The following is a 27,138-nucleotide window of genomic DNA, read 5'->3' on the forward strand; positions in this document are numbered from 1 at the left end:
ATGTTCTGTTACTCTAGGACTAGTGGGCTTCCTAGATAATACTTCTCTTATGGTCATTCCCAGAGCACAAGAAGGAAAATCCAAACACAAGCATACCTCAAGTCTCTGCTTGGGTCACTTCTACTAACAGCCTCCCAGCCAAAGCGAGTCAATGACCAAGCCCAAAGCAAGTGGGTGAAATGTGCCACCTACCCACAGGGAAGCCGTGATGAGGGAGCGGATGTAAGGTCCTACTACAGAGGCATGAAGAGTTGGGACCAGTCATTCAGCTGACACACTTGGTCCATGGTTCTTCACATGCTGAATATGTGGAAGGGGGAGAAAGGAGCAACATCCCCCCACCCACACACCCCTTATCTCTCAGCAAGCAAGCATGTGCAAAAGCTTAAGACTTAAAACATGGTGAGAATTCGGAGCGTTCTGGTTACCATTATCCACTGCAGGTTGCGCTTCTCTAGGTGACTGTTCTATTCATCTGCATTTGCTCTTGCAAACCTCAGGTCATAAACTCTGATGTAACTCGGGCCAGTTTGTGGGAAGGCCATTCGTTGGGAGCTCTTTCAAGTTAGGCGTTCTTTTGACTGGTTTCCCCTGCACTTTCAGGATTTGTTCATTTGACCAGCAGTGTCCAACCCTCTGGTGGGGCCTCTGGCACCGAGCTCAGGCTGTGGTTGGGAAGGAGCTGGTGTGGGCATCTCAGACAGTGGCCAGTGACCCGTCCAAACACCCCCCAAGCTCCATCTCTTCTCTCCCTCTCCATGCATACACAGGGTCCTGGTGAGAGCCTGTCCCACCCGGCCCACCCTCCTTCTCGCTCACCCTCTCCCCGCCTCCCACCCACACACCCAGCCATTCTGCACCCATCGCCAGCCATTCAGTCACCCATTTATTGGCCTCCCTGGGTACCCTTGCTGTGCCAGGCTCGGTGTCAGGCCCTGGGGGAGGCCCAGTGAATTAGGCCCATGGTCCTTGTTCAGGGTGCGCAATGCCTGGTGTGCAGCATGATGGATGCCAAACAAAAGCCCGTGTGGGGTGCCTGGCACACGGGAGCAGGTGCACCTCAGACCTGTGGGAGTAAGTGCAGTGCCCCCTGAGGCCTCCTGAGGAGCAGGGGCAAGAGCAGATCATCCAAGTCCAGCAGATGCTGGAGGTGCAGGTGGAGGGTAGTAGCTGGGGAGAAGGCAGGGGGGCAGAGCTACAGAGGCTCTAGGATGCTTCAAGGCTGGTGTGAGGAGGACTGAGTGGGGCCCTCTGAGATGGAGACGTAGGAAGGCCTCAAAGGACAGGAATTTGGCCCAGGGCACAGGAAGGATGGCTCCAAGAGGCACTTTGAGGGGGCCTCTGATTGCAGTGAGAAGGGTGGGCTGGAGGAGAGAAGACCCCCTGAGTCATTTCCTCTGCATGTGGAAGGAGCCAGCAATGCTCCCTGCAGGCACCAACAGAGCATCTCCATTCTTGCAGGGAGGTTTGGAGGACCCCCTCCCTGAGAGAGAAAAGGGAGGCTCTGCAGGGTGGTCCCTTTACCCACAGAAGGGGGCTGGAGCTGGGGGGAACCTTCTCCCAGGAAAGGGCATCTGAGGGAGTGTGAACCTGAGGCTCCACACTATGCAGTGACATATAGCCTTTAACCTATGACAGGTGCAGGAGGTAGGTATTTAATTCCCATGTTACTGAAGAAGAAACAAACCACCGAGAGGGTAAGCTTCTTTCCTAAGATCATAGGTTCAGGAGAAGCAGCGCAAGAATAAGGCCCCAGGACCACTCACATCCTTCCCAGCCTGCCACACATCTGCTCAGCATGTGGGTCACATGGTATCATGGGTGGCTTAAAAAGTAGGATTTAGGACCAGGCATTGACCCCTTCTGGAATTTAAACTTGCAGCCTGCATACACCCCCACATTTCCTATCACCCTTTTCTTAGCACTTCTCTATATCTTGTATGCTACATGAGTTTTCTGATTTGTGTTATTTACAGCGTCTCTCCTGTTACTAGAACCTAAGCTCCACGAGAGATTTTTGCTGTTTTGTTCCCTGCTGTATCCCCAGCAGGAAGGACAATGAAGGCACATAGTAGTTTTCAACAGACTTTTGTTGCATGCATGAATGAGATGCCTAGATCCAGTCTCGCCCCTGACAAACCCCGAGCCAGCTGCTCATAGTGTTTTGACATCTGTCAAATGGTGTGCACAGCCATCCTCTTCTGGCTTATTGGATTGGTCTGTATTTCTGTAAAATCCCTTTTTAAAGTCATAAGTGCACTTAAGACCGGATAGAAATTTAAAATGGAAAGGGACTCTAGACTTCCAGTCCATCCTTCCAGTGTATAAGGGTGAGCACTGAGGTCCACTGGTGAGCTGACCTGCAAAGTGATGCAAGGCGAGTGGTGGTGAGGTCAAGGCTAGGACCCCTGAAATGCCAGCCCAGGCATCTTTCCTGACCCGCCCGCATGCCTCTAAGAACATTGCCTGTGGCCGCACACAGAATTACTACTAACAGCAACCGCGTCATTTTCAAGCAAGGGAGACATTTTGAAAAAAAAAAAAAAAAAAGTTAATCAAATAAAAGTTATGAAGAAGCATAACAGAACATCTTCTCCCAACTCAACTTTGTAAGATGGAATTCATTTTAATAAAAATGGATGGACATGCGAGGTGCTTTGCAGCCATTTAAATTGACAAACTCCAAGATGACTTATGGAGGTGAAGACTTTGCAGTTGATTAATGTGGCAGCTCCTACTTATCACCAGACTGGGTTCCCAAAGTCCCCTTGGCTGTCAAATCCTGTCTCATCCCTTCTTCTCTCCTGCCCTTCCAGCCATATTGGAGAGTAGTCACTTTTAATCATGACTTTGCCCAAGGTCCCTCTGCCACCTTCCATACTAGTTAAGAGTTTGGTTGGTGATGTTGCCACAAAACATCACATCAGCAGGTAAGAATTTTCCTCTATAATTCTGGAGTAAGAATTGCCACATTTCTTAAATTCTCTATATCTAATTTAACCTGCTCTGTACCCTGATCCTGTAGGTTCTGGTAGGATATGCAATCTGTTATTTTCAAATTCCTCCCGTCTTTCAAGTTCGCAGAAAGTTCCACAACATGCCCCACCTAAGAAGGTAATCTCTCTTAGCATCATGCGGTCTCCCCATACTGCACCTCCCCATACAGAGGTGTCTTTGCCTCTGTCCTCCAATGTGTTCAGTCTTCTCTCCTCCACCTCTTCCAGGATCTTAGGCCTTGATGGTTTTCTGCCAATGTTGTCATTAGGCATGTCACACAAAAACCATTGAGTCAATGATCAGAAAGTCTTGGCTAATTTCTTGGAATAGGCTAGAGAAAATACCTTATAGTGGCTGGGAAAATGGCAATGTATACCTTTTTTTTTTAATGTTTATTTTTGAGAGAGGGACAGACAGTGCAAGTGGGAAAGGGGCAGAGAGAGAGAGAGAGAGAGAGAGAGAGGGAGACACAGAATCCAAAGCAGGCTCCAGGCTCCAAGCTGTCAGCACAGGGCCTGACAGTAGACAGCCCAATGTGGGTCTCAAACCCATGAACCATGAGATCACGACCTGAGCCTAAGTTGGACACTTAGCCGACTGAGCCACCCAGGTGCCCCAGCAATGTATATATAGAAATCTCCCAAGCAGCAACCATTCAAATAAGATTTTTAAGAGACCCCAACATGTGCTAATGAGGCTAAAATAAGACATTCGGAATTCAGGTCCATTTTAGTTCTCAATTTTAACTAAAATCTGCCTCTTCTCCCACTCCCCCAACCCTCCCCCCCCCACCCCCACCTGCTTTTATCTGGAAGAGAAGTGAAACCTTAACAAGGCTGGTGTCCTGGATTTCAACTTCTGGCCCCTTCCTGAATCTTAGACCTTGAAGACAGGGTATCCTAGTCAAATAACTGTATAATTAGACTGTATAATTAATGAACGGGAGTGAAGTCCACTGAGCTTAGGGAAAGGGAGGGTAGAGGAGGGAGGTTGGACCTGACATCTAGAGCTCTTTTGTCTTTGGTGAAGGCTCTTTAGCGCCAGGCTGAATGCAGGCCTCAAGAGAGATTGAAAATCAGGACTGTATGTGAAATTGGTGATTCAGTTTTTAAAAAACCAATGCCCAGAATAACATGGATTTAAGGAAGCACATTAGTGGGGAGGGGGTCGGGAAGGGGGAGAAACGACCAGCAGTGGAAACCCCTGACTCCGTTATGCGTCCAGACTTGGAAGAGGCTGGGTGCTGGGCCTGGCCCTATTCTTCTGGGCACAGTAAGAGAACCCCTCACATACGGGAGAAATTCACCAGTTGTTCCAAGGCAAATTTTGCATCCTCCCTTTCCTTGGAAGGTTCTTGGCTCCCTCTGGAGGCTACAGACCTCCCCTGCAGGCCACTTCTCTTGAGAGAGGGCTTTACACACCCTGGTTAATTGTATAATTTGTTTATTTTGTTTGGAGAAGAAGTCTTGAGAGAGGACTAAAAATCGTATCATAAGAGATAGATCCCATAGGAAAAAAACTTTTATTTTAAAAATAAATTATTCTCCAATAGGCTTTGATTTGTACCACTTCTTAGGGATTTTCAGACACTAATTTTGAGTGGGGGTTGGGAGGCAGTACATTCTGGAAGGAGGGTTGGGGTTCCTTAAATTTAACATCTTCTTCCCTGGTCATCTTGTGTTGTCCTGGGGTAGGAGACAGGAAGCCAGTGGCCTCTGATACCCTTGCTATTTCTAAGCCGCTTGGATTAGCAGGCTATTTTCACTTCCAGCCTCTCTCATCAGCAAGGAAGCAAGGAGGTCCTTAGGCCAGGTGGCAGCTAATCCTATGGAACCCAGGAAATTTGAGACAGGCGCCCTCCAGTGGGGATCTCCTAGGCAGGCTTCTTCGCCCACAAGTAATTTGGTATGCATCCTTTTTTTCTGAGTCATGTTCTCTCATTGCACTAAAGCTGTGTGGATAACCAAGGCCCTCACTGACACACAAACACGACCATTGGCCATGTGACGGGCTGAGTAGGCAGATGCAGGGACATAGGAAGCAGGAAGGTGAGTGAGATGGGAGAAAAGCTGGGGTCCTCCCCTCTGATGCTCCAGTGTGGTCCCTGGCCTCTGCTGGACTGGGGTCTTTGGCCAAGTCTCCAGCAAGGATCCTGATGGTGAAGTAAAGGCCCAGCCTGTCTGTGGGCTGGGGTTACCTTTGGGAGATGGGGAGGATAGCCTGGCCCGGTCCCTCTCACCACAGATCAGTGGTGCCTTGGGGGGGGGGGGGGTCCTCAAGCAGGGGGAGACCTGAGAAGGTTACATGGCAGAACAGTGGCCCTGACTGCAGGCTGGGCCACAGAAATGGGGGTAGGAGGCTGTGGTGGGGATTTAGGAACCAAACCAGGACTCCAAAACAAGGGAGAGGGGAATGAACTATTAACTATTAATTCTGACAACTCATTTAGTGTCCTGGTGATTATGTAGATACCTGGGTGGGAGTGGTGGTGGGAGCAGAGAGGAGGGAGCTGGGGGTTAACTCTCATATCTCTGCCCTAATTTCAGAAGGGAGGGGTAGCTGTGTAAAGGATGGGGTTCCTGGGGGCAGGAGCAGATCTTATCCAGGTAAGGTGAGAGAAGGTGGAGGTGATGAGCTCATACTGGGACATCAAGAGCAAAAGGGGCTTGTAGTCTTTCGGAACAGAGGCTGCTAGGCAGCTGTGGGTCACCTGGTTCTGCCACCAGAAGAGAAGCCTTTCCTTTTCCTTTTTCTCCAGCCTTCTGTCTCCAAGCAGGTGGTAAGAGTATAAGAGAGCTGGCTCAGGAACGCTGACCCTTTCCCTTTGGTCTGCATGGGACCCTCTGGGTCTGCTTCTCCCACTATAGACCCTCTCCCCAGGCTGGGCCCAGGACCTCTTCATGGTATGGTGGGAACATCATGGTCTTTGGAGCCAGACAGATGTGGGTTCAAAGCTCGCCTGCCCCTCGCCTGGATGTCTTGAGGGGAGCCTGGGCTGTACCCAGTATTTGATGGGCAGGCTGGGGGCTTGCGCTGGACAGTGGGCACGAAAAAGGAGCTGGTCAGCAGGACCTCAGTCAAGGTCAGCCAAGGTGGCCTATGGAGGATGTTGCTGCCATCCCTGCTGAGTAGGGGCATGGCTATGCTGCCCTGCACATGGGGCACCTGGCCGCTGCTGCTGCCCAGCTATCACTTGCTTAAACATTCAACTTGTATGGGGCTCCTGAGTGAGTCAGTCAATTAAGCGTCTGACTCTTAGTATCAGCTCAGGTCACGATCTCATGGTTTGTGAGATCGAGCCACACATCAGGCTCTGTGCTGACAGTGCAGAGCCTGCTTGGGATTCTCTCTCTCCCCTCTCTCTCTGTTCCCCATCCCGCCCCCGCTTCTGTGCGGTGCTCGCTCTCTCTCTCAAAATAAATAAATAAACACTAAAAAAAACCCATTCAACTTGCTTAAACAGATTAAACATTCTTCATAGGAACTTCTGATTGGCCCAGAAAGAACCCTGTGCCTGTACCCTGCTGCCAGGAAGCTGGAAAAGTGAACTTGTGGTGTGTCCAGCTTGGTAGTGGGGAAATGGTGAGAGGTGACATTGGCTGGGCACTGGATTAACATTTTTCTTTTTTTTTTATAAATTTTTTTTTAACATTTATTCATTTTTGAGACAGAGAGAGACAGAGCATGAATGAGGGAAGGTCAGAAAGAGAGGGAGACACAGAATCTGAAACAGGCTCCAGGCTCTGAGCTGTCAGCCCAGAGCCCGACGCGGGGCTCGAACTCACGGACCGCGAGATCATGACCTGAGCTGAAGTCAGACGCTCAACCGACTGAGCCACCCAGGCACCCCTGGATTAACCTTTTTCATCTTCATAGCCCCAAAGGTGCTATTGTGGATCTCATTGTACAGATGAGAAGACTGAGGCCTGGAGAGGCAAAGTGACTTGCCCTGAGTTCCATAGCTGGGAAGTAGCTGTCCTGGCCTATCCACCCAGACAGGGCTCCCAAATGCCTCACTGCTTCTTAGGGAGTCTGTTTCCCACAGGATCAGATGGGGAGCGATTCTCTGAACATTCAGAGGGTGTGCCTTTGCTGGGTGGCCTAAAGTAGGGCGAATGTCCACTGTGCTGCCTATGTAAGCCCCTGTGAATTACTGAGCTTGACTGAGTGTCCACTGACTTCTGCAGAAATGATAAGAATGGTTGTGCAGTGCTCGCTTCGGCAGCACATGTACTGAAATGTCTGTCTATGGTACTGAGAAGATTAGCGTGGACCCCACACAGGAATGATATGCAAATTTGTGATATGCACAGGAATGATATGCAAATTAAAAAAAATGGTTGTCTCTGCACTGTGAAGCCCAGAAGAGAGAAGTATGTCTGTCACCCACCCTAGGAGCTGCTCCACCCCTCCCCCTATTTAAGACCCATCGAGACCTTTGCCATCTGCAAACCCCACAACACCTAGCCTGATACCGTAAACAAAATAAACAGTCAACAAATGTCAGTGGTGCAAATCAAAGAAATCCAAGTGATATACAAGGAAAACCCGTGGGAAAAAAATCAGCAATCGCTAATGATCACTAAGGTATGGTTAGGGACTCAAGGTATAATGTATCTTATTTTATTTTTGGAAGAATGCTGTATTTGAAAATAATAATACATGCTTATTATAAGGATTTAAGGAAAGAGAAGAGTTCAAATATTGCCCCTGGTTCTACCAACTAGAGGAACCATTGTTTGATGTAGGTGACCATCAGATAGCTATGGGTGTGTGGGGGGCGGGGGGAGCGGGAAGGAGGAGGGAGGAGAAAGAGCCCCTAGAATATAAGCATGTAGGGGCCTCACACATCTGCCTGGATGTTAATAGGTCTAATGAAGAAAAAGGTGAAATCCCAGTATATGTGATGCTGCTAGAATTCAATCATGCCCTTCGTGTTACTTGAATCTAGCAGAAGGGAAAGGACCCAGAACGCCTTGCATCAGAGCTTTCCTACTTCAGCAGGGTTGGTTCAAGGTTTTCCAGGTGGCGAACCTCCTAGACATTGGTGGTGACCCAGGGGTGTGCCCAGATTCCACAGCTCCCTGGAGCCTGGGGAGGGGGCTGGTGGAGTCAGGGCTGTGTAGTGAGGTCAGCCCGGTGCCCTGGGGAAGTCGCCTGTGGCAGCTGCAGGCTGGACTCACCAGACAGCAAGGCCAGATGGCAACGGTCCCTCATCCTCCCTCACTCAGACATCTTGGAGCCCGGGGCTCTGAGAGCACTGATTGGCAGGGTGGGGGATGTCCTTGCTGTAACGGCTTCATCCCCACCGTGACTTTGGGCAGAGTCCTGGAGGTCTCTCACTTTTGGGTCCCTGTTGATTCTAGTGGAGTAAGGTTGCCTAGCTCCCAGGGGCCAGCCAGTGGCTGCCTTCCTCCAGGTCACCCCCGGGCTTCCTGTCTCCTCCTGGGGCTTGCCCAGTTCTGGAGGAGATCTTGGGGTCTTCAGCCCTCTTGCCCTGTTAGGAGTGGGCTTGGTCACCACAGCCAGTGCAGTGACAGACTGCCCTAGGCCAAGAAAGGCAGGCACCCAGACCACCGCCCAGGGCCACTCTACCCTCAAACAGCAATGCTGCGTGTCCAAGTGCCGCATGACACTAGAGCTCACTTTGGGGACCCTGGCGGAAGCCAGAGAACAAGGCCTTGGGCGGAACACATGAAGGGAAGACAGACTTGCTGCCAGATACTCACGTGCGTTCCTGCACCAGGCGCTGTGCTAAGCGATGGGCAGTGGGAGACCAGGGTGAGCACGATGGCTGCCACCCCTGAGGAGAATGCTGGGACAGAAATGATCCCAGGGCAGGAGGGAGAGGTGCTTTAATGGGGAAGATGTGGAGGCAGGGAGGGCAGACGGGGGACAATGTGCTGGGGGAGTGGGGGTCCCTGACCTCTGGGCCTGCACTGTCCCACAGGGGATCCGCCGGCCGCAGGTGGCCCCTGAGCCCCAGACATGTGCGTGAGGAAGGGGAAGAAGCACTTTACGTGCAGACTACCTACCAGATTTCGAAGGCTCCGTGCAAAAACATCTCATTCACAATCATTTTTATGTTGCTGAAATGATACTACTGTGGATATAGTAGGGTAAATAAATCACACTAGTAAAATACACGTCACCTGTTTCTTTTTACTTTTTAAGAAGGTGGCTACTAGAAAAGGTAAAGTGACGTGAGTGCCGCGATCTGCGGCTCACGTCGTAGCTCGGTCGGATGGAGCTGCTCTAGGGCTTGGCAATTAAGAAGCATGGGTAGGAGGTACATCTGACTTCGCCTCCCCAAAATAACTACTATGGAGGGGGTTGCCTCTGAGGGGTGAGCTGCCTGTCCCTATGTGCTCAGAGATGTTGGCAATGGTGAAGAGACCATCGGGTGAACCGCAAGGGTGCCTTCAACTCTAAGCCTACCGGGGCTCAGCAGGTCCCTTTTCTGAACCCGGAGACCTCAGGCAGGACCACGTGCTGGAGTGCCCTTGGTGTGTGGCCTGGAGGTCCCACCCATCCTGGGGCTCCTCCTCGCCCTCAGCAGAGTGTGCTGGAGCATCTCCTTGGCTCTGGTGAGGGCTCCCTCAGCAGGGACAGCCACGTGGGGCACCACACCCACCCCTTCCCAGGAGCTGCCATCCACAGCCCCCACTGAGCGGGCCGTGGGGATGGTGATGTAGAGATGAGTGTCATCCACGTGGTAGGTTTGTGGTGGCTGGCAGCCCCCGCTGGTCACTTCCCCGATGACCAGTGCCCGGCCCAGCTTCTTCATGATGTAGGTAAACTCCTCCGCGGCGCCGGCTGTCAGCGCGCTGGTCAGAATGGCCACGTTCTTCTTGGAGCCGTAGCGTTCACCTGGAAGACAGAGGAAGGGGAGTCCAGTCAGCACTGTGGGGCACCTGCCTTCTCCGTACTGTGTGGACCCGCAAAGAGGAAGGCCTGGGATTTGGTTCTGTGGCCTTGTGTCCACATGCAGGGCATTCCTTTGTGAGCCCCAGTTCTGCAAGTGTCAAATGGGGCTACGAGCGTGTGCCCCATCTCCAGTTTGTAAGGGCTTGACAGCTGCTTCACGCACTTCTGGCACTTTTATCTTTGAGTGACGGGAAAAGCCTTGACTCTCCCGAGGAAAGGATGCGCTTCCTCTTCATGAATCATAAGAATGCCTAACCTGCCAGATTCTCTTTTCACTTTGGACTCCCGGAAGACCCAAACTCGTGGCTTCACGACAACAGCCCTCTAGGGCTACGATGTCCGATAGAAACACAACGTGAGCCAGAAAGTGAGCCACAGATGTCGCTGCAAGTTTTCTAGGAGTCACATTAAACAAGAAAAAAAAAAAAGCACAGATGACATGAATCTTAACCATATTTTATTTAACTCAACATATCCAAAACAAGTTTGTCTCAAATATGTAATCAGTAACATTGTGGAGATATTATACATCTTTATTTTTCCATGAAAAGCCCTAAAATACCTGGTGTATATTTTACACCTGTCACATCCCAATTCATATGAGCCACATTTCAGTGCTCAGTGGCTGCATGTGGCAAGCGGCTCCCATACTGGACATCATTGCAATCTAGGACCCCATGCTCTTGCAGATTTGAGTCTGTTTGTAACTCCTGGTTTTGAATACTGTTTGAATTTACAGTTCACCCGGTTCTAATTTTTATTTACGTTTTGCAGTATTTGTGAATGTGTGCCCTGGAATCTCCCTCGAATCCTTGTGTGATAAGGAAGTGTACAAATGAAAATTGTGGGGTGCTTTTCTGGTCATATGCACCCTTCCTCCCACCGCTCTCCCAGCCCCTCGTCGGATGGGAGCGTAGGTTTCTTGGTTTGTCATGCTGAGCAAGGGAGTCAGAGTGAGCCTATCACCCGTGACGGGGACCACGAGAGCCCTGGCTCTACAGAGCGTGGCGCCTGTGCAGGGCAGAGACCCCATCAGAACCACAAACTTTATTCAGGCAGGTGTGCTGAGCTGCTGCTGACAGCTCAGGGAGGATGAGCACCAGAAACTCTGTGGGGTTTGGTGAAGGGCAAGGGTCCTTCTAATTCTGCTGTGCCTTGCATGCTGATGGTTGTCGTGGCCAGAACGGAGGGCATTTTGGTTTTAGAGAAACCGGCATTCAGATTTGGGCGCTTCCACTTATTAGCTGGGTGATGTTAGACAAGAGACTCGACCTAGTCAAGGCTCATCTAGAAAATAAGCATAATGGTAGCATTTTGTAGGGATTAAGAATCATATGTAAAAGTGTAGTGCATGCAGAGCTTTATATTCCATTTACTGTTACTTTTCCCTGGACCCAAGCTGTCTTTCCCTGATTTTCCAGAAGCTTCTAGAATGAGAACAGGAAAGGGAAAGCGTCTGTACATACCTGCGAGCCGGGTGTGGGTCCAGAGCTCACTGACAGAGTCGTTGGGCCGGCTGTAGATTTTGTCCAACAGAATTGGAGGACCTTCATCAAAGAAGTAGGAGCACAGGGCAGAGATGGAGGAGGTGGGGCCACCGATGTTGAACCTAAGGGAAGGGAAGTGGGGGTCATTGGGGCAGAGCTCACAGGGAGGCCCTCGGTTCCCCTCTGGGAGCCTGGGACCTTTGCCCTGAGGAGGACACTAATTCCAGGCAGCCTCCCTGTCCCATCCTTCTCCTGCAGAATTCTGTGGTTGGCATTTCCCAGGGTACAAGTCTCTTGAGAAATTTCAAAACACTGGTGCCATACCTGCCCTTTCTGATCACATATTAATACATTATGTGATACATATTGTGTCCATTACATTAAAGGCTCTGACAAGTCCTGCAGTCATGAACTTGCTGATAGATTTTCCTCATTTACTAACCATAGACTCCTCTCCACACCCATGCTGCCTGTGAGGACACTGTTTTCCCGGCTGCATTCTCTATAATTTCATAAGACCCACTGGGCATTTTTGTTCAGGTCTCCTAATGAGCTGCTACTTAGTACAGCAGAGTGCTCAGAGTTGTGGAACCACACTGGATGGGGAGTGGAAGAGTGGGGGAGGGGACAACCTGTGCCTGTCCTAGGACGTTCGGATTTGCCTTGTTATGTGAACTCTTTGGGACCCTGTCTCCTCATCTGTGAATAAGAAGTGTGGGCTGGTGATATGATAGGAGTCTCTTCTGGTTGAAGGTCTAGGGTGGCCCAGCTGGGTTTAGGGCCTTTGACCTCAGTGTCTGAAACTCCAAACCTCAGGTTAGAAGGGTCTGGAAGCACTCTGTAGGCTGGGCCACTTCCTCTTTTACAAATGTAGCCACAGAGCCCTGGGAGAGGTTTTGGAGAACAAGCCTCTGAGATCTGGAGCCCTCTAGTGACAGACAAGAACCACAGCTGAGCTGCAGACAAGCAAGTCATGACTTGGCCAAGCAGGCAAGTCATGACTTGGCCAATTCTGGCAGCCTGTCTCCTGCAGCTACAAAGTGGGGTTCTGTATCCCTGGGGGAGCAGCCTGCCCCTCCCTGTGTCCATGGAGGCAGGGGCCTGGTTGCTGGGGGTGGGTATCTACCTAAAAGCGTCCCTCCACCAGCCATTTTGTGATGCAAAGAATTCTTTTTGCCACAATAGTGGCTTATTTTCACATTCTCTCGGGGACTCTGGCTTTCCAATTCTCATGATCAGGGTGGTCACGGGCTGACTTTGTATGACATAAGAGGCACAATGCAGGTGGTGGCCTAGCTAGCTGTCCCAAACATGACTGATCACCAGAATCACCCGGGGTGATGCCTTTCAAATACACAGATGACTGGGCCTCACCCCGGAGCTTTAGATTCAGTAGGGTCACGTTAAGCCCCCAGAATCTGTTTTTAAAGTCTCCCTTCCTCCTCTCTCTCCACTGAGTCCTATGGCCAGGCAAGTTTGGAAACCACAGGAGTAGCCCAGTGATTCTCAGCCTGGAATTAACACTGGGATCATCTGAGGAGCTTAGAAAGATCACCGATGTTGGGGTCCCCCACGGCCAATTACGCCGGAACCCCTGGGTTGGCTGGCCAGAGACCTCTGCCCCCCAGCCACTGACCTCATGTCAATGATCATGGCATCCGTGTGCACGATCTTCTTCCAAACATGCTCCACCAGCAGCTCTGACACCTGGGTGAGCAGCTCACAGTCCCCAAACGTGTCAAACCTCAAGTAGCCAAGGTTGTCCTCAAACACATTAGTATGAAAGGAAAACTTGATCAGGTCCTCAAAGACTTCAGGGGAAGGGATCTGAAAAAAATGGGTGGGGGTCCAGCTCAGTGTCAGCAGAGGAGCAGATGTTACAGCTCAGGAAACCGGGCACCACAGTTTTCCTTTATACGTGAAAGATATTGAGGGTATGGGAGGGAATTAACATTTCTGAAGAAGGTTTCCAATGGAGCGCCTAGGAGGTTATGTGGGTGGTGGGCCTAGGATGTGGACCCAAATGCGGTTGGCAGACTCCTTACAGAGAACGTTCATGCATGTCAAGCCCACACCGCGGTGTCCAGAGCTGCAAGGCCCAGGCGTGGTCTCCACTCTGACTCCCCTGACCTCACCAGATACCTCCTGATGGTTCTGAGTTCATCTTCTTCCCTAGGGCTGGGAGGGAAGACATTAGCTAGCTCCTGGGCCCCTGAACCTTTAGAAGGGGGTTTGGCCCTGTGCTGAGCACATTGCAGCCCTTACCATCACCATGAGGGCACCCTATAGCATCCCCATCCTTTCAATGAGGACACTGAAGCACAGAGTGATTAAGTAACTTGCCCAAGGTCACACAGCCAGTAGGTGGTGGAACCAGAAGCTGAATCCATATGTGACTCCAAACCATGAATCCTGGCGATGCTGGAAAGGAGTGAGTCCTCGATTTGGAATCTGGTGGCCCTGTGAGTCTAGCACAGTGCTGGCACATTCTAGGCTCCCCCAACATGTTTTGTGCCTCATCTTCTCTCTCCAAGACTGCTAGAAGGACACAGGCTCTGTGGGCCGGAATGTTAACTGGGACACCCAGCCTCCAGGGTCTGCTTTACCCTTAGTCACAAGCTCTTCAGCCATGGGTCACACTCCTCTGCACCCCTCTGGGTTTCCATTTCTCTTTTTGTAAAACAGGGATGATGATTCTGCACTAGATGCTTCTGGTGCCCTTGGCCCTCCTCTGATTTTTGCTACAACCGCTCCTCACCTGACAGGGCCTTGCCTCCAGCACACCCCTATGTCTTTCCATTGTCGATTTCAGGACCTTCTCCAAGCTGCCTCAGAGTTTGAGAGAGTTCATGTCCCCAGGGGGACCTTTAGCCAAAGAAGGACAGGAACTGCTGGGTCCCGTCTGTAGATGGACGGCTCCAGGAAGCCTTCCCCACACTTGTTAGGGTTCTATAGGAATTTTAGGAAGCAACAGCTTCCATAATGCCCTTACCCATCAGCTTTTCCTCCTTTCCTATCCCATTCTCCCTGCCCCCTCACTTCTGCTTCAAAGACGGCCTCCCACCTGAACTGCCTGCATCCTAGACCTCCTTTCAAGGGACCCTGAGACAAATGCTGCCCTGACTACTTGTGACTCTGCCACAAAATCACAGAGGATAAATGATGTGGAGAGATGTTGTAAATATCGCTTCCCGATGAAGCTCTTAGCTTATGGGAGTGTCTGATGAATCCATGGCCACTGGTCTAGAGAACTTCTCTCTCATCCACCCAGCAGCAAAATTCCTCAACCTTGATTTACCTTTTCAGTGTTTTCCCCAAATGCCATTGCCGGCTTCGAATATACTGACCACAATAGCCTGGCTCGGAATTTGCCATCCAGCTGGCCCTTGGACCAGACTGCACGCCCACCAAGTGCAGCTCCTTCTGGAGGCTTTGCATCGTGGGAGGGGAGGAGAAGGCAGGTGGTGCCTGACCACTGCCATGATTCTCCAGGCTGTGCGCCGTCAGCACCCCTGACCATGCCACAGCCTGTGTCTAGGCTCCATGCTTTAGCTCTGAGGCAACTGTGAGGCCAAGACCTCTGCCTGCTCCTCTCTCTCCATCTGAAACCCTCCGAGGCAGGCAGGTGGTGAGAATGAACACAAACCCCGCATTTCCAGGGGACGAAACCGTAGTGACTTCTCATGACCTGACCTTTTCGCCAACACTGATGATGAGAAGTGCTGCAAACATTTGCCTTCCACCCCGCCAAGAGTGCCACTCCTTCTATACCAGGGGTTTTCAAACTGAGTCCTCGTGGGTTATCAGTGCTCTACAGAGGTGCTCAGGGACACCAGAAGAAGAAGGGATGACAGGATGAGAGGAAGGGAAAGATGTGACTAATGAGAACTTAAACACGAAAACGAGTCTGGAAGCGATTGCCCGGCACTGTGCACAGAGCCCTGGATGTGCAGACAACCAGTCGGCTCATGGCTGGGACTGTGCTAGGCTCAGTCTCCCTTGTGTCTCACCTGCATGGGCACAATCCCAGGAATGCGGTCCTTGGCATCCTCGGGGATATGGGCTGTCTTCAGGTGTGGGTCTCCGGACAGCATCTGCAGATCGGCCCCCAGCATCTCAGCCAAGGCCCCTTCTGAGGTCACCCTTGAATAGCGGCTCTGCATACGGCTCAGTTTGGCCGCCATCTTGGCCCCCAGTTCAGGGGAGGCATAGTTATCGGCTACCAGCTTCCCGGCTGTCTGCAGCACAGTGGGCACCTTGGCCCGCAGGGCCACTATGTTCCGGGCTGTGGAGAGGGCCTCACTCATGGGCACGGTGATGTCGGGCTCCACCCCAGCCAGGTCCCAGGCTTCGCCTGTGGTGGCGCTCAGGGCCATCTGCGTGGGCATGGAGGCGTATAAGGGGCTACTGCCCACCTGGTAGATGCCCACAGAGAGTGCCCCTCCAGCTGTGGGCTCCCCAATGATGGTGGCCCGCTGTAGGTCCTGCATGGTGTGAGCAAACGCCTCAGCTGCCGACCCGCTGATGTGGCTCATCAGGATGTAGAGGTCTTTGTGCGGGCCGTAGCGCTTGCCAGCCACCTGGGGCAGGGTCCACACTTCCGTGACCCTCGAGGTCGCCCTGTCAAAGACAGAGTAGAGGTGCTGGCGGGGCTCTGCTTCAAAGAAGTAGGAGCAGAGCAGCGGCACAGCTGTGGAGTAGCTACCAGGGTTGTATCGCAGGTCGACAACCAGTGAGGCCGTGTCCACCAGCCTCTGCCACACCAGCTGCACCAGCTGTGGCCCGATGGCCTTCACCGTCTCCAGCTCGGCCATGGCGTCGAAACGCAGGTAACCCAGCCGGCCAGGCAGCACCTCTGTTTTAAACAGGGCTTCGATGAGGTAGGAGACCTCCTCTGGGGAGGGCACGACAGGGGGTGGGGGGGGCACCTCCTCGGCCACCATCTCACCGGGGCTGTGGAACACCAGCAGACGGTGGTCCCCAGACATCTCCTGCAGGTCGGCCGTGAGCTGGGAGGCCAGTGACTCCAGGTCCACGGCGGTGCGGTAGGCCCCCTGGGCCAGCTTGGCTCGAAGCAGGGCACTGGTCTGCCCGATGACCTCTGGCCGTGCATAGTGAGCCTCGACCAGGTGCCCCGTGCCCTCCACCAGGGCCTCCAGGCTGCGGTGGAACTCCAGCACCTCCTGGGCCCTGTCCAGGGCTTCCTCGGCCAGCACGATGGCGTCGGGCACCACGCCACCTCCCAACCAGCACTCGCCGTGGTTGTCGATGAAGGTGAGCACGGGCACGGTGAGCACCAGGCCACCCTCCGGCGTCTCCAGCAGGGGCACCGTGCGGGTGTGCAGCAGGCTGCCCGCAGTGATCTCGCCCACCAGCGTGGCCCAGCCCAGCGACTGCATGAGGAAGGCCAGCTCCTCGGCCGCGGTGGCGGTGCGGTGGCTGGTGAGCAGGTACACGCCGCGCTGGGTGGGGTAGCCCTGGCCCAGCAGCTCCATGCGGCTGAAGTGCTCCTGCGTGATGTTGGTGCGGCGGTCATAGGTGGTAAAGAGGTGCACAGAGCCGTTGTCGGGGCCCTGGAAGTAAGACAGTAGCAGGGGCACAGCAGAGGACGGCCCCCCGGGGTTCTGGCGCAGGTCCACGATGAGGTGCTCCGTGCCCCGCAGGGGCGCCCACACCTGGCGCACAATGTAGGGGCTTAGCACCTCCAGCACGGAGGCATCGGCGAAGCTGTCAAAGCGGAGGTAGCCCACGTTGCCCGGTAGCACCGACACCTGAAACATAGAGACCACCAGGGCCTGCCGGGCAGCCTCGGCTCCGGGCACTGTGGGGACTACCTCCGGAGGCTCGTCCTCGCCAACCTCGGGCCCAGAAGAGGCGTCCTTGGCCCTCACGGCCCGCACCAGGAGCCTGGGGTCTTCAGACACAGTCTGTAGGCCAGCGTTGAGTTTGGTGACCAGGTCCTCCTCCGAGACTACTGCGGAGAAGTCCATGTTGGCCAGGTGGTGCAGCAGGCTGGGCACACGGTCCACCAGGGTGTAGTAGGTCTGCAGCGCCTCCTGCAGGCGCCGGACAACTCCTGGGAGGGCCCGGCGCAGAGTGAGGATGGCCAGGGCTTTCTCTAGGGCCTGCTCGGCTGGTGTCCCCACACAGGGCAGCACCCCACTGCCCTCCCATGTCTGGCTGCCCCCTCCCAGGGGCCCTAGGGACCTGGACACGGGCACAGTGAGGAAGAAGTCAGACTGGCCTATCCTCAGCTTCTGGAGGTCCAGGGCACCCCCCACAGTCCGCTCACCCACCACGATGGCCCTGCGCATCTGCTTGAGGATGTAAGTGATGTCCTCAGCCACGCCCCCAGTGTGGCCGCTGGTGAGGACCACCACATCCTTGTCGGCACTGTACCTTTCTCCCAGCACCTGGGGCAAGGTCCAGATCTCAGTGGTCGTATTGGAGGGACGGTCATAGATGGTATCCACGTGCAGGACCGTGTTCCCTGGGTGCAGGTAGGAGATTACGTACGGGATGCCGGAAACGTGGCCCCCGGTGCAGTGCCGGAGGTCCAGCACCAAGGCAGAGGTGCCCATGAGCTTCCTCCAGACGCTGGCCACCAGGAAGCCCCCCAGCTTGCTCACCACCTCCTGGCTTGGGATGTCGTCCACACGCAGGTAGCCCACATTGCCCTCCAGAACCTCGTGGCGGATGCCCTTCTGCAGCCGGGCAAGCATTTCCTCTTTTGTGAGGTTGGTGAGTGCTGGGGCTTGCCGGGGAGCCTCGAGGGTGCTGGGCTCATATGAAATGACCAGGCGAGGGTCGTTCAAGGAGCTCTGCACCCCAGTCGTCAGCACATGGGCCAGAGTCTGAGGGTCCGAGATGGCGAGGATCTCACGACTCTTGATGGCCTGCTCGATGGCTTCCTGCATCCCCATCAGGTTCTCTGGGAAGCAATAGTTATCCAGGAGGACCTTGGCCATGTCCAGCACCAAGCTTGGCTGGAACAGGTGCGTGGGGCCAGCCAGGCCACAGAGCAGCATGGACAAGAGCAGGACCCATTCTCTCGTCATGGGGATCCAGAAGGAGAGCTGGCTCCCAAGCAAAAGCTCCCTTGACTGTGCGTAAGGCCACGGCACTGCCCTGTGTGGCTGCCTTCCTCCCTCGTCCTTCTCAGCGGGTGGACAGAAGGTCCGGGGCTAAACTCGGGAGTTGGGGTGCGGCTTCCAGCTCCAGTAAGCCTTTAATCCTGTCTAATTCAAGCGCATCAGCCCTGGGGACTGGGGAGAAGGGCCCGAAGTGGTTTGACCCAGAAGGTATGTTGGATCTCATGCTGCTGTGCTATCTCTGTGTATAGTAATCTGAATAACCACCGTTTATTTGCAGTGCCTGCCGCATGCCGGACTCCGTGCTTCATGCTTCACAAGGTGACAGTTTTCACCAGAGCCTTGCAAAATAGAGCTGTTAACCTGCTGGAAATAGCATCTTCCCACTACACTGGGTGATCCACGCCTCTGGAATTAGGTAGAGCTCACTGGAGGCCCGGCTCCGCGACTCACTGCTCTGTGGCCTTAGGGAAGTATCTTACTTATTGTGTAGACCACGTGAGAAAATATGTGTAAAGCATTTCACGGTTTCAGGCAAGACGGAAGCATTCCATCGCTGATAAGTTCTCCCTGGTAGGTATTATCTCTGCTGTAGAGCTGAAGAAATAGATCTCAGTAGCTTACTGAAGCCCATCACCTTAGGGGTGAAGGGGACATTGAGAAGAAGTCTGGGGGGACTGCAGTCAGCCCAGACAGTGCAGAGGCTGAGTCTGGGGCTCCCATCTACTTCAGGGCTTGCAGCTTTTTTCTATATCTTGGTAATGCATCCAGGGAATTGGGGTGGTCCCCCCCCTCCCGCCGCCACAACAGCTTTCAAACAGTAGGAATACGATGTCCGGACCTCCATGCAGGATGTGGTGAGTGGGAGGGGCATCTGCCTTCTAGACACCATGGGACCAGTGATTCTAGGTCAGGTGAGGTTAGCTCTGAGACCTGACAAGTGTCCATTCTCCTGGCTAAAGAAGACCCCCTGCTGGGTAAGGGCTCAGCTCTGGTCCGCTGCTTGCAGGAAGAACCCAATTGCAGGACTTAGGTCTCTGTGGTCCCAGACCTCACAGGCATCCAGATCATTCCCTCACCTGCACAGAGCATACAGGCCTGTCTCAGGTGAACAGCTGGACTTTTAGGCTCCCAGATCTTGCCCCTTGGCATGGAAGGGACATGGGTCCTGCTGAAGGCTGATTTGCCACAGATCTCCAAGTGTATCTGCCATGGAGCGCATAGTCTAGAAGCCCTGCTTTGTCTCCGCACCCCTCGGAGGGTGGGCACTTTCCATATTTATCAGACAAGCACGGCTCAGACTGCACAGCCAGGAAGAGCGCTGGGAGAGCGGCCTGCCTCCACTCTTCTCACTTTGTCCTGTTATTGCCACCACACACTTCTTGAGTCGTGTGGGCAGCAGGCAGGCACACATGTGTCCCTCAGCAGGCACCCCCGCAGGAGGTGCCCCGGGAGACGGGGGGCTTTCTCAGCGCCCCTGAGAACCACAATCCGCTCTCTGGAAATCGTTGTCTGAGGATGTTTACCAAGTGGTTTATGAAAGCCAAAGAGGTCAATTAGCTAAAACAAACATGTTTTTAGCTCATTAGGATTTGTTTAATGCCCAAGTGACATATGGTCACATCACTCCACTATTTGCAGCCAATGAGGTGAGGCTGATTTATTATAACAATAAGGCCTCCTTAGTCCCTACTGGGAAGATTGGGCCTTTCACTCTGGCCCCAACTTGGGGAATCACGTCTCAGAGTATGCCATCCTGGGCCTCTGAGGGCACTTCTCTGTCATTGCGTGAGCTCAGGCAAAGCCTCTGGACCAGGAAGTACAGAGGATAAAGACAATCAGGAAAAGGTCCTTCTTTGGGGAAGGCGCTTCTCCTGGACATTCCTTAAAATGCAGCCTCAGGATGGGATTCCTGCAAGCTGTTGCTGGGCCCTGATTTGTGGGGATGGCCCAGAACCTCGCAGAGGATGTGGAAAACAAAATGAGGGTCCATTTCAAGTCATCAGGGGGGCAGAGTTAGTGCCTGCAAGGGGATGTGATGTGTCCTCTTGTGGGTGTGGGAGAAAATTCTGTCCCCAAAGTTCTCCAGTCTGTCCAGGAACTAGGAATGTTCTCTGGTCCCCAGGTGAGGGGGAACATAAGTACTTGGCAGTCAGCTAAGGACAGTGTACCTCAGACAAGTCCACAGTGAAATCCAGGAGGAGAGAAATTCCACACCTTCCCATCCAGTCCTTGCTAGCCATCAGTCTAGGGGGCTACCGAGAGTCCCATGTGACCTTGGGTTGGATTTTGGAGTTGGGATGAAGTCAGAAGCCCCTGCCTCCCTGTCACTTGCACAAGCAGCCATGTGGGCAGAGATGTCAAGAGTACAAGCTTGGGAGCCTCTCCCCTGACCAGCCCTACTACCTTCTAGGGTAGAGACCTTTATTAAGTAACATGACTGCTCTGTGCCTCTGCTTCCTTGGAAGGGAAACAGGATAAAGTTTGCATTGTTGCAACAGTGTTGGCAGGTGTAACAGAGAAGCTGAGGACTCAGTAGAAGTTGGTGAGGGGCAGCCTATGATCAGAACTCCCCTGTGGGGGTGGGGAGAGATACCCTAGCAGGCAGAAATTGCCCTCGAGCCCCTGGCATATGGAATGTTTCTGAGGCCCCAAACCTTCCATTGGCCTCGGTGTGTCTGGAGAATCTGTATGCCTGAGAAAAGCTCGGGCTTAGTGTTCACTCCAGAGCACAACCCGCAGTGATCCAAATGTCAGATTAAAAGGGGGATGAAGCACAGAAGATGTGCTGTTGGGATGGTCACATGGAACATGCCTGGAGCCTGGGCAATCCAAGAAGGAGCAAATCACCTGTTACATTACAGATTCACTTTTTGCTGTGGGCAGAGGCCTTATCTCTATTATCCATCCATCCATCCATCCATCCATCCATTGTTTGATGTTTATCTTCCCCTCGATGTTCTTTATGGACATTTTCAAGCAGTACAGCCAATACCCATGTACTTAGATTCTAACATTGACATTTTATTACCCTTTCATTATCTCACCTCTATCTCTCTGACCCTCTCCCTAAATCTCAAACCAACATATTTTTTTTTGGATGCATTTCAAAGCACACTGAATCTTGTCTTTATTTTAATCCTTTTTCTTTCTACTCTTTAAAAAATAAGAGTGAAACATACTGCTTTTTACAAGTTAAAGAATTCATAAATGTGTGAACAATCTTTTTCCAAAGCCATTCTAACCCAGCCAATAATAATATGTATTATACATACATAAATGTTTAATGTGTAGCTGTCCTCACCTTTCTCTGCGTTCATACATGGAAGCACATATGCAGGAGATGTATTGTCCATTCACCCATGGATGCTTATCCATCTGTCCATTTGTTTAGTGTTACCTATGTATACATACTGTCTATACTGCATACACATAGTAGTTTGTATCTCGTTTTACTTACTTAAGCATACAGCAGAAACAACCTTCAATGTTGAAGCCTATACATAAAGTTCATCCTTTTAATGGTTGCATCGTAGTCCTTGATAATTTACTGAACTTTTGCTTCTGTTTTTTGCTTCTATGGTTATAAACGTTCTCAAACATGTGTTCACAAGGACTAGCGCTTCTTGTTTCTGTAGACTAACTGTCCAAACCTTGGCTCAACGAATCAATGAGTACGTGTACTTGTTCACTTCAAGTTCACTTATCATAAGTTCACGTGCACTTATGATATTTTCTTTATCATATTTTCAGTAACTTTTAAATTATCTAATAAATGTGTATTTTTTCTGTTGTTTTTTTTTTTAAACCATGTAATTGATGTATAATCGACATACATTGAACTGCCTGTATCTGAAGCATACAGTCTGGTTTTGACATGTGTATTCACCCATGGAACTATCACCAAGATCAAGGTCATGTATATTTCCCTCTCCCTCTGTTTTTCCTCATGCCTGTTTGTTACTTACCCCTCACCCCCTTGCATTTGCCTTCTGTCACCACTGTGGGTCAGTTTTCATTTTCCAGGACTTTAAATGGGATTATAGTATGTGTACTGTTTTTTTTTTCCCTGTCTTTTACTCAGCATAATGATTTTGAGGTTCGCCTATGTTGCTGAGTTCACCATTCGTTTATTTATTTCATTGCTGAGTAGTGGTCCACTGTATACCACAATTTTTTATCCACTCACAGGTTGATGGACTCGCAGGTTGCTTCAGTTATAGAACTGTTACAAATGCAGCCGTAGTGATTGTTTAAGTAGAAGTCTCTGTGTGGGTATATGTGTTTATTTTCACTAGAACAGAATATATGTCTAGCATTTTAAGAAATAACCTGTTTTCCAAAACTGAAACTTATACCAGCAGCGTATGAGCCTTCTAATTCCTTCACATCAATGCCAACAATTGGTATGTATGGTCAGACTTTTTGATTTTAGCCGTTCTAATAGGTATAGAGTGGTTCCTCATTGTGATTTTAGCTGACATTTCCTTGATGACTAATGGTGTTGAGCATCTTTTTATATATTTATTGGCCATTTGTATATATTCTATGATGAAAAATCTGTTTAGGTCTTTTGCCCATGGGTTGGGGCGGAGGTATGTCTGGGAGTAGAATTGCTGGGTCATGAGGTAATTCTCTGTTTACCTTCTTGAGGAACCGCCAAACTGTTTTCCAAAGCAGCTGCACCATTTTACCTTCCTGCCAGCAACATGTGAGGGTTTTGATTTCTCCCCATCCTCATCGTCAACACTCATTCTCATCTGGCTTTTTGATACTAGCCATCCTAGTGAGTGTGAAGTAGCTTTGATTTGCATTTCTTTAGTGAGTAACAATGCCCGCTATTTTTTCATATGCTTATTGGCTATTTGTACAACTTCTTTAGTGAAATGTCTCTTTGAGTCCTTTGCCTCATTTTTAAATTAGGACAGTTGTCCTTGTATTATCGAATTATGAGCACTTTTCACATGTTTTAGGTACAAGTCCCTTATCAGATATATGATTTGCAAATAGTCCCTCCTATTCTGTGGGTTATCTTTTCACTTTCTTGATGGTGTCCTTTGAAGCACAAAAATTTTTAATTTTTTAATTATGTCCAGTTTACCTGGTTTTTCTTCTGTTGCTCTTGCTTTTGGTGTCATACCTAAGAATCCTTTGCCAAATCCATGGCCATGAAGGTGTATCTTTCGGTATTCTTCAAGAGTTTTATAGTTTTAGCTCCTATATTTATTATGTCTTTGATCCATTTTGAGTTAATCTTTGTATATGATGTAAGGTAGGGGTACAACTTCTTTCTTTTGCTTGTGGAAGTCCTGTTTTCCCATCACTTCCTCATTTGATCTTCAGTAGTGGACCCAAGGAACAAGATGTGTGTGTGTGTGTGTGTGTGTGTGTGTGTGTAGAGAGAGAGAGAGAGGGAGGGAGAGAGATGATTTATTTTTAAGAAATTGTCTCAGGCAATCAATTGTGCAGGATGACAAGTCTGGAATTTGTAGTGCTGGCCCCTGCAGGCTGGAAACCCAGGCAGAGTTTCTATGTTGAAGTCCTGAGGCAGAACTTCTTCTTCATCAGGAAACCTCAGTCTTTCCTCTTAAGGCCTTCAACTCATTGGATGAGTCCCACCCACATTATACAGGGTAATCTGCTTTACTTAAAGTCAACTGATAGTAAATGTTAATCACATTCACAAATACCTTCCAGCAATATCTAGACTAGTGTTTGGCCAAACAGCTTGGCACCAAGCTTTGTTGACATAAAATTAACCATCATTGTTGATATTGTGATATTGTTCCCATTTTATAGGTGAAAACACTGAGTCCTGGAGAGGTCAAAAGTCTTCTCCAAGGGCACAGTAAGTAGCTGAGTGAGAACTTGAACTGAAAACGAGCTCCAAAAAGTCATTCAGCCCTCACATCCACACGAGGCCTTTCTGTTTGTTCTGAGAACAGTCTAGGCTCAGAGAACACTTGAGTACTCTGCAAACAGGTTCCAGAGAGAACAGTTTCATCGACCACAAATACACACATACTGCAAGTGACTTGAATTTCTCTAAAACCTAAATTCCTCATTCCACTGGCCCTGAATTTTTAGCCCCAACGGTGCCCTACTTCTCACCAAATGAAGTCAGACTTAGATTTCCTCAGCTCTCTTTCTCCAGATGTCCAGAATGGCTTGGGCTCACTCCTCCATCTGTTCTGCCAAGGCCTCCAAGAACCGCACTTGCGTTAGAATGGCCTCTCCTCTTTGGTGATCCTGTGAGAGTTTGCTTCATCATCTTCTATCCTCAGCTCTTAACAATGTACTGTGTTACCCTGTCTCCCCAGGACTCGGCAATTCAGGGGTTCGGCCCAGTGCATGGCCTAGCCTAACTAGTAAGGACGGTCCATCTCTGCTGGTTTTGTGCGTGTATGTGTGTGTACATGGGTATGCACGTGTGTGCACACAGATACTTGTGTGTATTTGTGTGCTCACATTTGTGTGCACGAGATCACACTGTGCTTTTGAGCATACGCTCCTTGCTTAGGAGCACACTCTGCCCGACAGACTGACTGCATGGCCTAAGAACAAGCAGGAAGCTAGTCCACACAAGTCCGGCATGCAAAGCCACCAGAGCAGGGCCACACACTGTATTGCTTTTCTGTGGCTCCTGTAACAAATGACCACAAACTGAGTGGCTTAAAACAACTGAAATTTACTCCTTTTCAGTTCTGGAGGCTAGAAGCCAGAGATGAAGGTGTTGAGAGGGCCACAGTCCCTCTGGGCCTCTAGGAGACAATGTGTTCTTCACCTTTTCTGACTTCTGGTGACTGCACCATTCCAGTCTCTGTCTCTGTGGTCACCCCCCACTCCTCCTCTTCTGTCTGCCCTCTTCCCTATCTCGTGAGAATACATGTGATTGCATTCAGGGCCCACCTGGATAACCCAGAGTATGGCCCTCCTCTTGAAATCCTTCATCACATCTTTTGCCAGTAAAGTGATAGTCCCTCTGTGCCATATATGGTCATACTCATAGGTCCTGGGGTCCATGTCCAACCCACCACAGGGCTGAGCCAGGCTTGAGATCTTGTTAAGTGATGCCACAGCTCCTATACCCTGTGTCCTCTGGGTCCTGTGCAGGGGGCCTCACTGAAGTCCGGGGTCTGTCTCTCCAAAGGACCCCTCTGCCTTTCCATCTTCCATCAGCCCTGGCTGCTGCTGTCTCCTCGGTGATGTCGTGTGCTTCCTCCAAATCTCATGTCTTTTTACATCTAATTTCAATTTCTCCAAACAAATGACGTTTAATGCAAACCCTGCAAGAGGGAAAGACAAAAGTGATCAGAGGCAGAACATAGGAAGTGAAGAATTTAAAAGCAGCTCACATTCTGCCTTAATGGCAACACAATTAATAAGAACAATGGTCGTTGTTGTCTGCAGCTGGAAGGTATTTTTGCAGATCTGGTGAGCAAATTCATAGTCTGAAGAAAGAATGCTTGATGGATCTTCATGGAGAAGACTACCAGTGTTATGGACTTGCATTCCCTGGGTGGTCTGTAGGACAAGAAACTTCTAACGTGGGAACCCCCCTGGGGGGCTGGGAGATGGCTAGTCTGCCTGTGTCAGCATTTTCAGACCCATAAATTTTTTTCTAGTGTAGCCAATATGCTGTACTTCATCCATTCTGTGTATTAGGAAGGCCAAGGATTGCCCCTAGAAAGGCTGCGTAGGGTAATAACTCTCACAGGCCCTTCCCATCCAGGATCCTGGATTGGTGGGTGGCCCCAGGGCCCCACCCGTAGGGACAGCTGGGCTTTTGCTGCTGGACATGTGTTTGGGATTTAGCTGGTAAGTTGGGACATACGCTTGTTTCAGCTTATTCTCAGTTTCCACTGCTTTCTGTGATTTGTGTGGCACATATCTGTCAGTAGGTTCCCACACAGCACACTGCTCGCTGATGCTAGTTCACAATTTCCAAGAGAGGAAGTCTTGGTCAAATATGTTGTTAGAGTCTTGCCATGTTTTTTCAACACCTCTTCAAAGGACCAAGCTGCAGAAGGAGGTCAAGCTGCTGTTCTGTCTGTGTATGTGACAGCTTCTCCCGGTGACACCGAGACACTATACTGTTCCGTCATGGGGTCCTGGGCAGACCTCCTGTACCCACATGCCAGCTCCGGGAGCGGCCACCTGACTGGGGCCTTGTCCAGCAAAGGAAGGAGACTCCAACACTGACATGGAAGACCTCAAAGGCTCCGGGAGGTGGGGTCAGGCACGGCCTCCATAATGTGAGCATGACATTGGGGTCCTGAGAAGGTCACAGAACTCAAATACTCACTGTCCAGCTCTATAGGCCCCTTTTATGTTTTTAGCTCTACCTGTTACCTACATCAGCACAGAACAACCCAGACAGGCCTCAAAGGCTCTTCCTCCCTAAAAAAGTGGGGAAAGGAGGAAGAGAGGGAACGCTTATGTGATTTGGGGTCCATTTTGGTACTGCAGTTAGCTAAAAGAGACCTCCATGAGGAGGCCCAGAGACCCCAGGTTGGGGACTCAGGAACACGGCCATTTCTTGGGTTCCTTCTGGAGGTGACGCTCCAGTGCTTCTCAGGCTACATTTCTTCCTGAGAGGGTATGTGTGTGTACCTGGCATTTGCCCAGCTGGCCCC

At 51.0% G+C, this 27,138-nt stretch overlaps 1 protein-coding gene across 2 annotated transcripts; it reads right to left on the reverse strand.

The window, feature by feature from the left end:
* Nucleotides 1-9,139: 9,139 nt before the first annotated feature.
* RBP3 (retinol binding protein 3) lies at nucleotides 9,140-18,587 on the reverse strand. 2 transcript variants are annotated; one of them, XM_019444852.2, is made up of 4 exons: nucleotides 15,422-18,587; nucleotides 13,048-13,238; nucleotides 11,391-11,533; nucleotides 9,140-9,867 (listed from the first exon to the last, which is right to left on the reverse strand). In XM_019444852.2, the coding sequence occupies exons 1-4, from the start codon at nucleotides 18,467-18,469 to the stop codon at nucleotides 9,473-9,475; spliced, it is 3,777 nt and encodes a 1,258-aa protein (XP_019300397.2). In that variant the 5' UTR covers nucleotides 18,470-18,587; the 3' UTR covers nucleotides 9,140-9,472. The 2 variants fall into 2 exon arrangements, with proteins under 2 accessions (XP_019300397.2, XP_019300398.2); XM_019444853.2 differs by lacking the exon at nucleotides 9,140-9,867 and adding an exon at nucleotides 10,365-11,211.
* Nucleotides 18,588-27,138: the final 8,551 nt, after the last annotated feature.

Source organism: Panthera pardus, unplaced genomic scaffold (genome assembly GCF_024362965.1).
Source record: "Panthera pardus isolate Hobbes unplaced genomic scaffold, ASM2436296v1 HiC_scaffold_22, whole genome shotgun sequence".
NCBI lineage: Eukaryota > Metazoa > Chordata > Mammalia > Carnivora > Felidae > Panthera > Panthera pardus.

What these genes read in the sequence shown, in the direction of transcription:
- RBP3 (XM_019444852.2), bottom strand. Translation starts at nt 18,469, where the DNA reads ATGACGAGAGAATGGGTCCTGCTCTTGTCCATGCTGCTCTGTGGCCTG. An exon ending in CTGGGATTGTGCCCATGCAG is followed by an intron (nt 13,239 to 15,421) that starts GTGAGACACAAG and finishes CATTTTTTTCAG; the next exon opens with ATCCCTTCCCCTGAAGTCTT. An exon ending in GCCATGATCATTGACATGAG is followed by an intron (nt 11,534 to 13,047) that starts GTCAGTGGCTGG and finishes CCCTTCCCTTAG; the next exon opens with GTTCAACATCGGTGGCCCCA.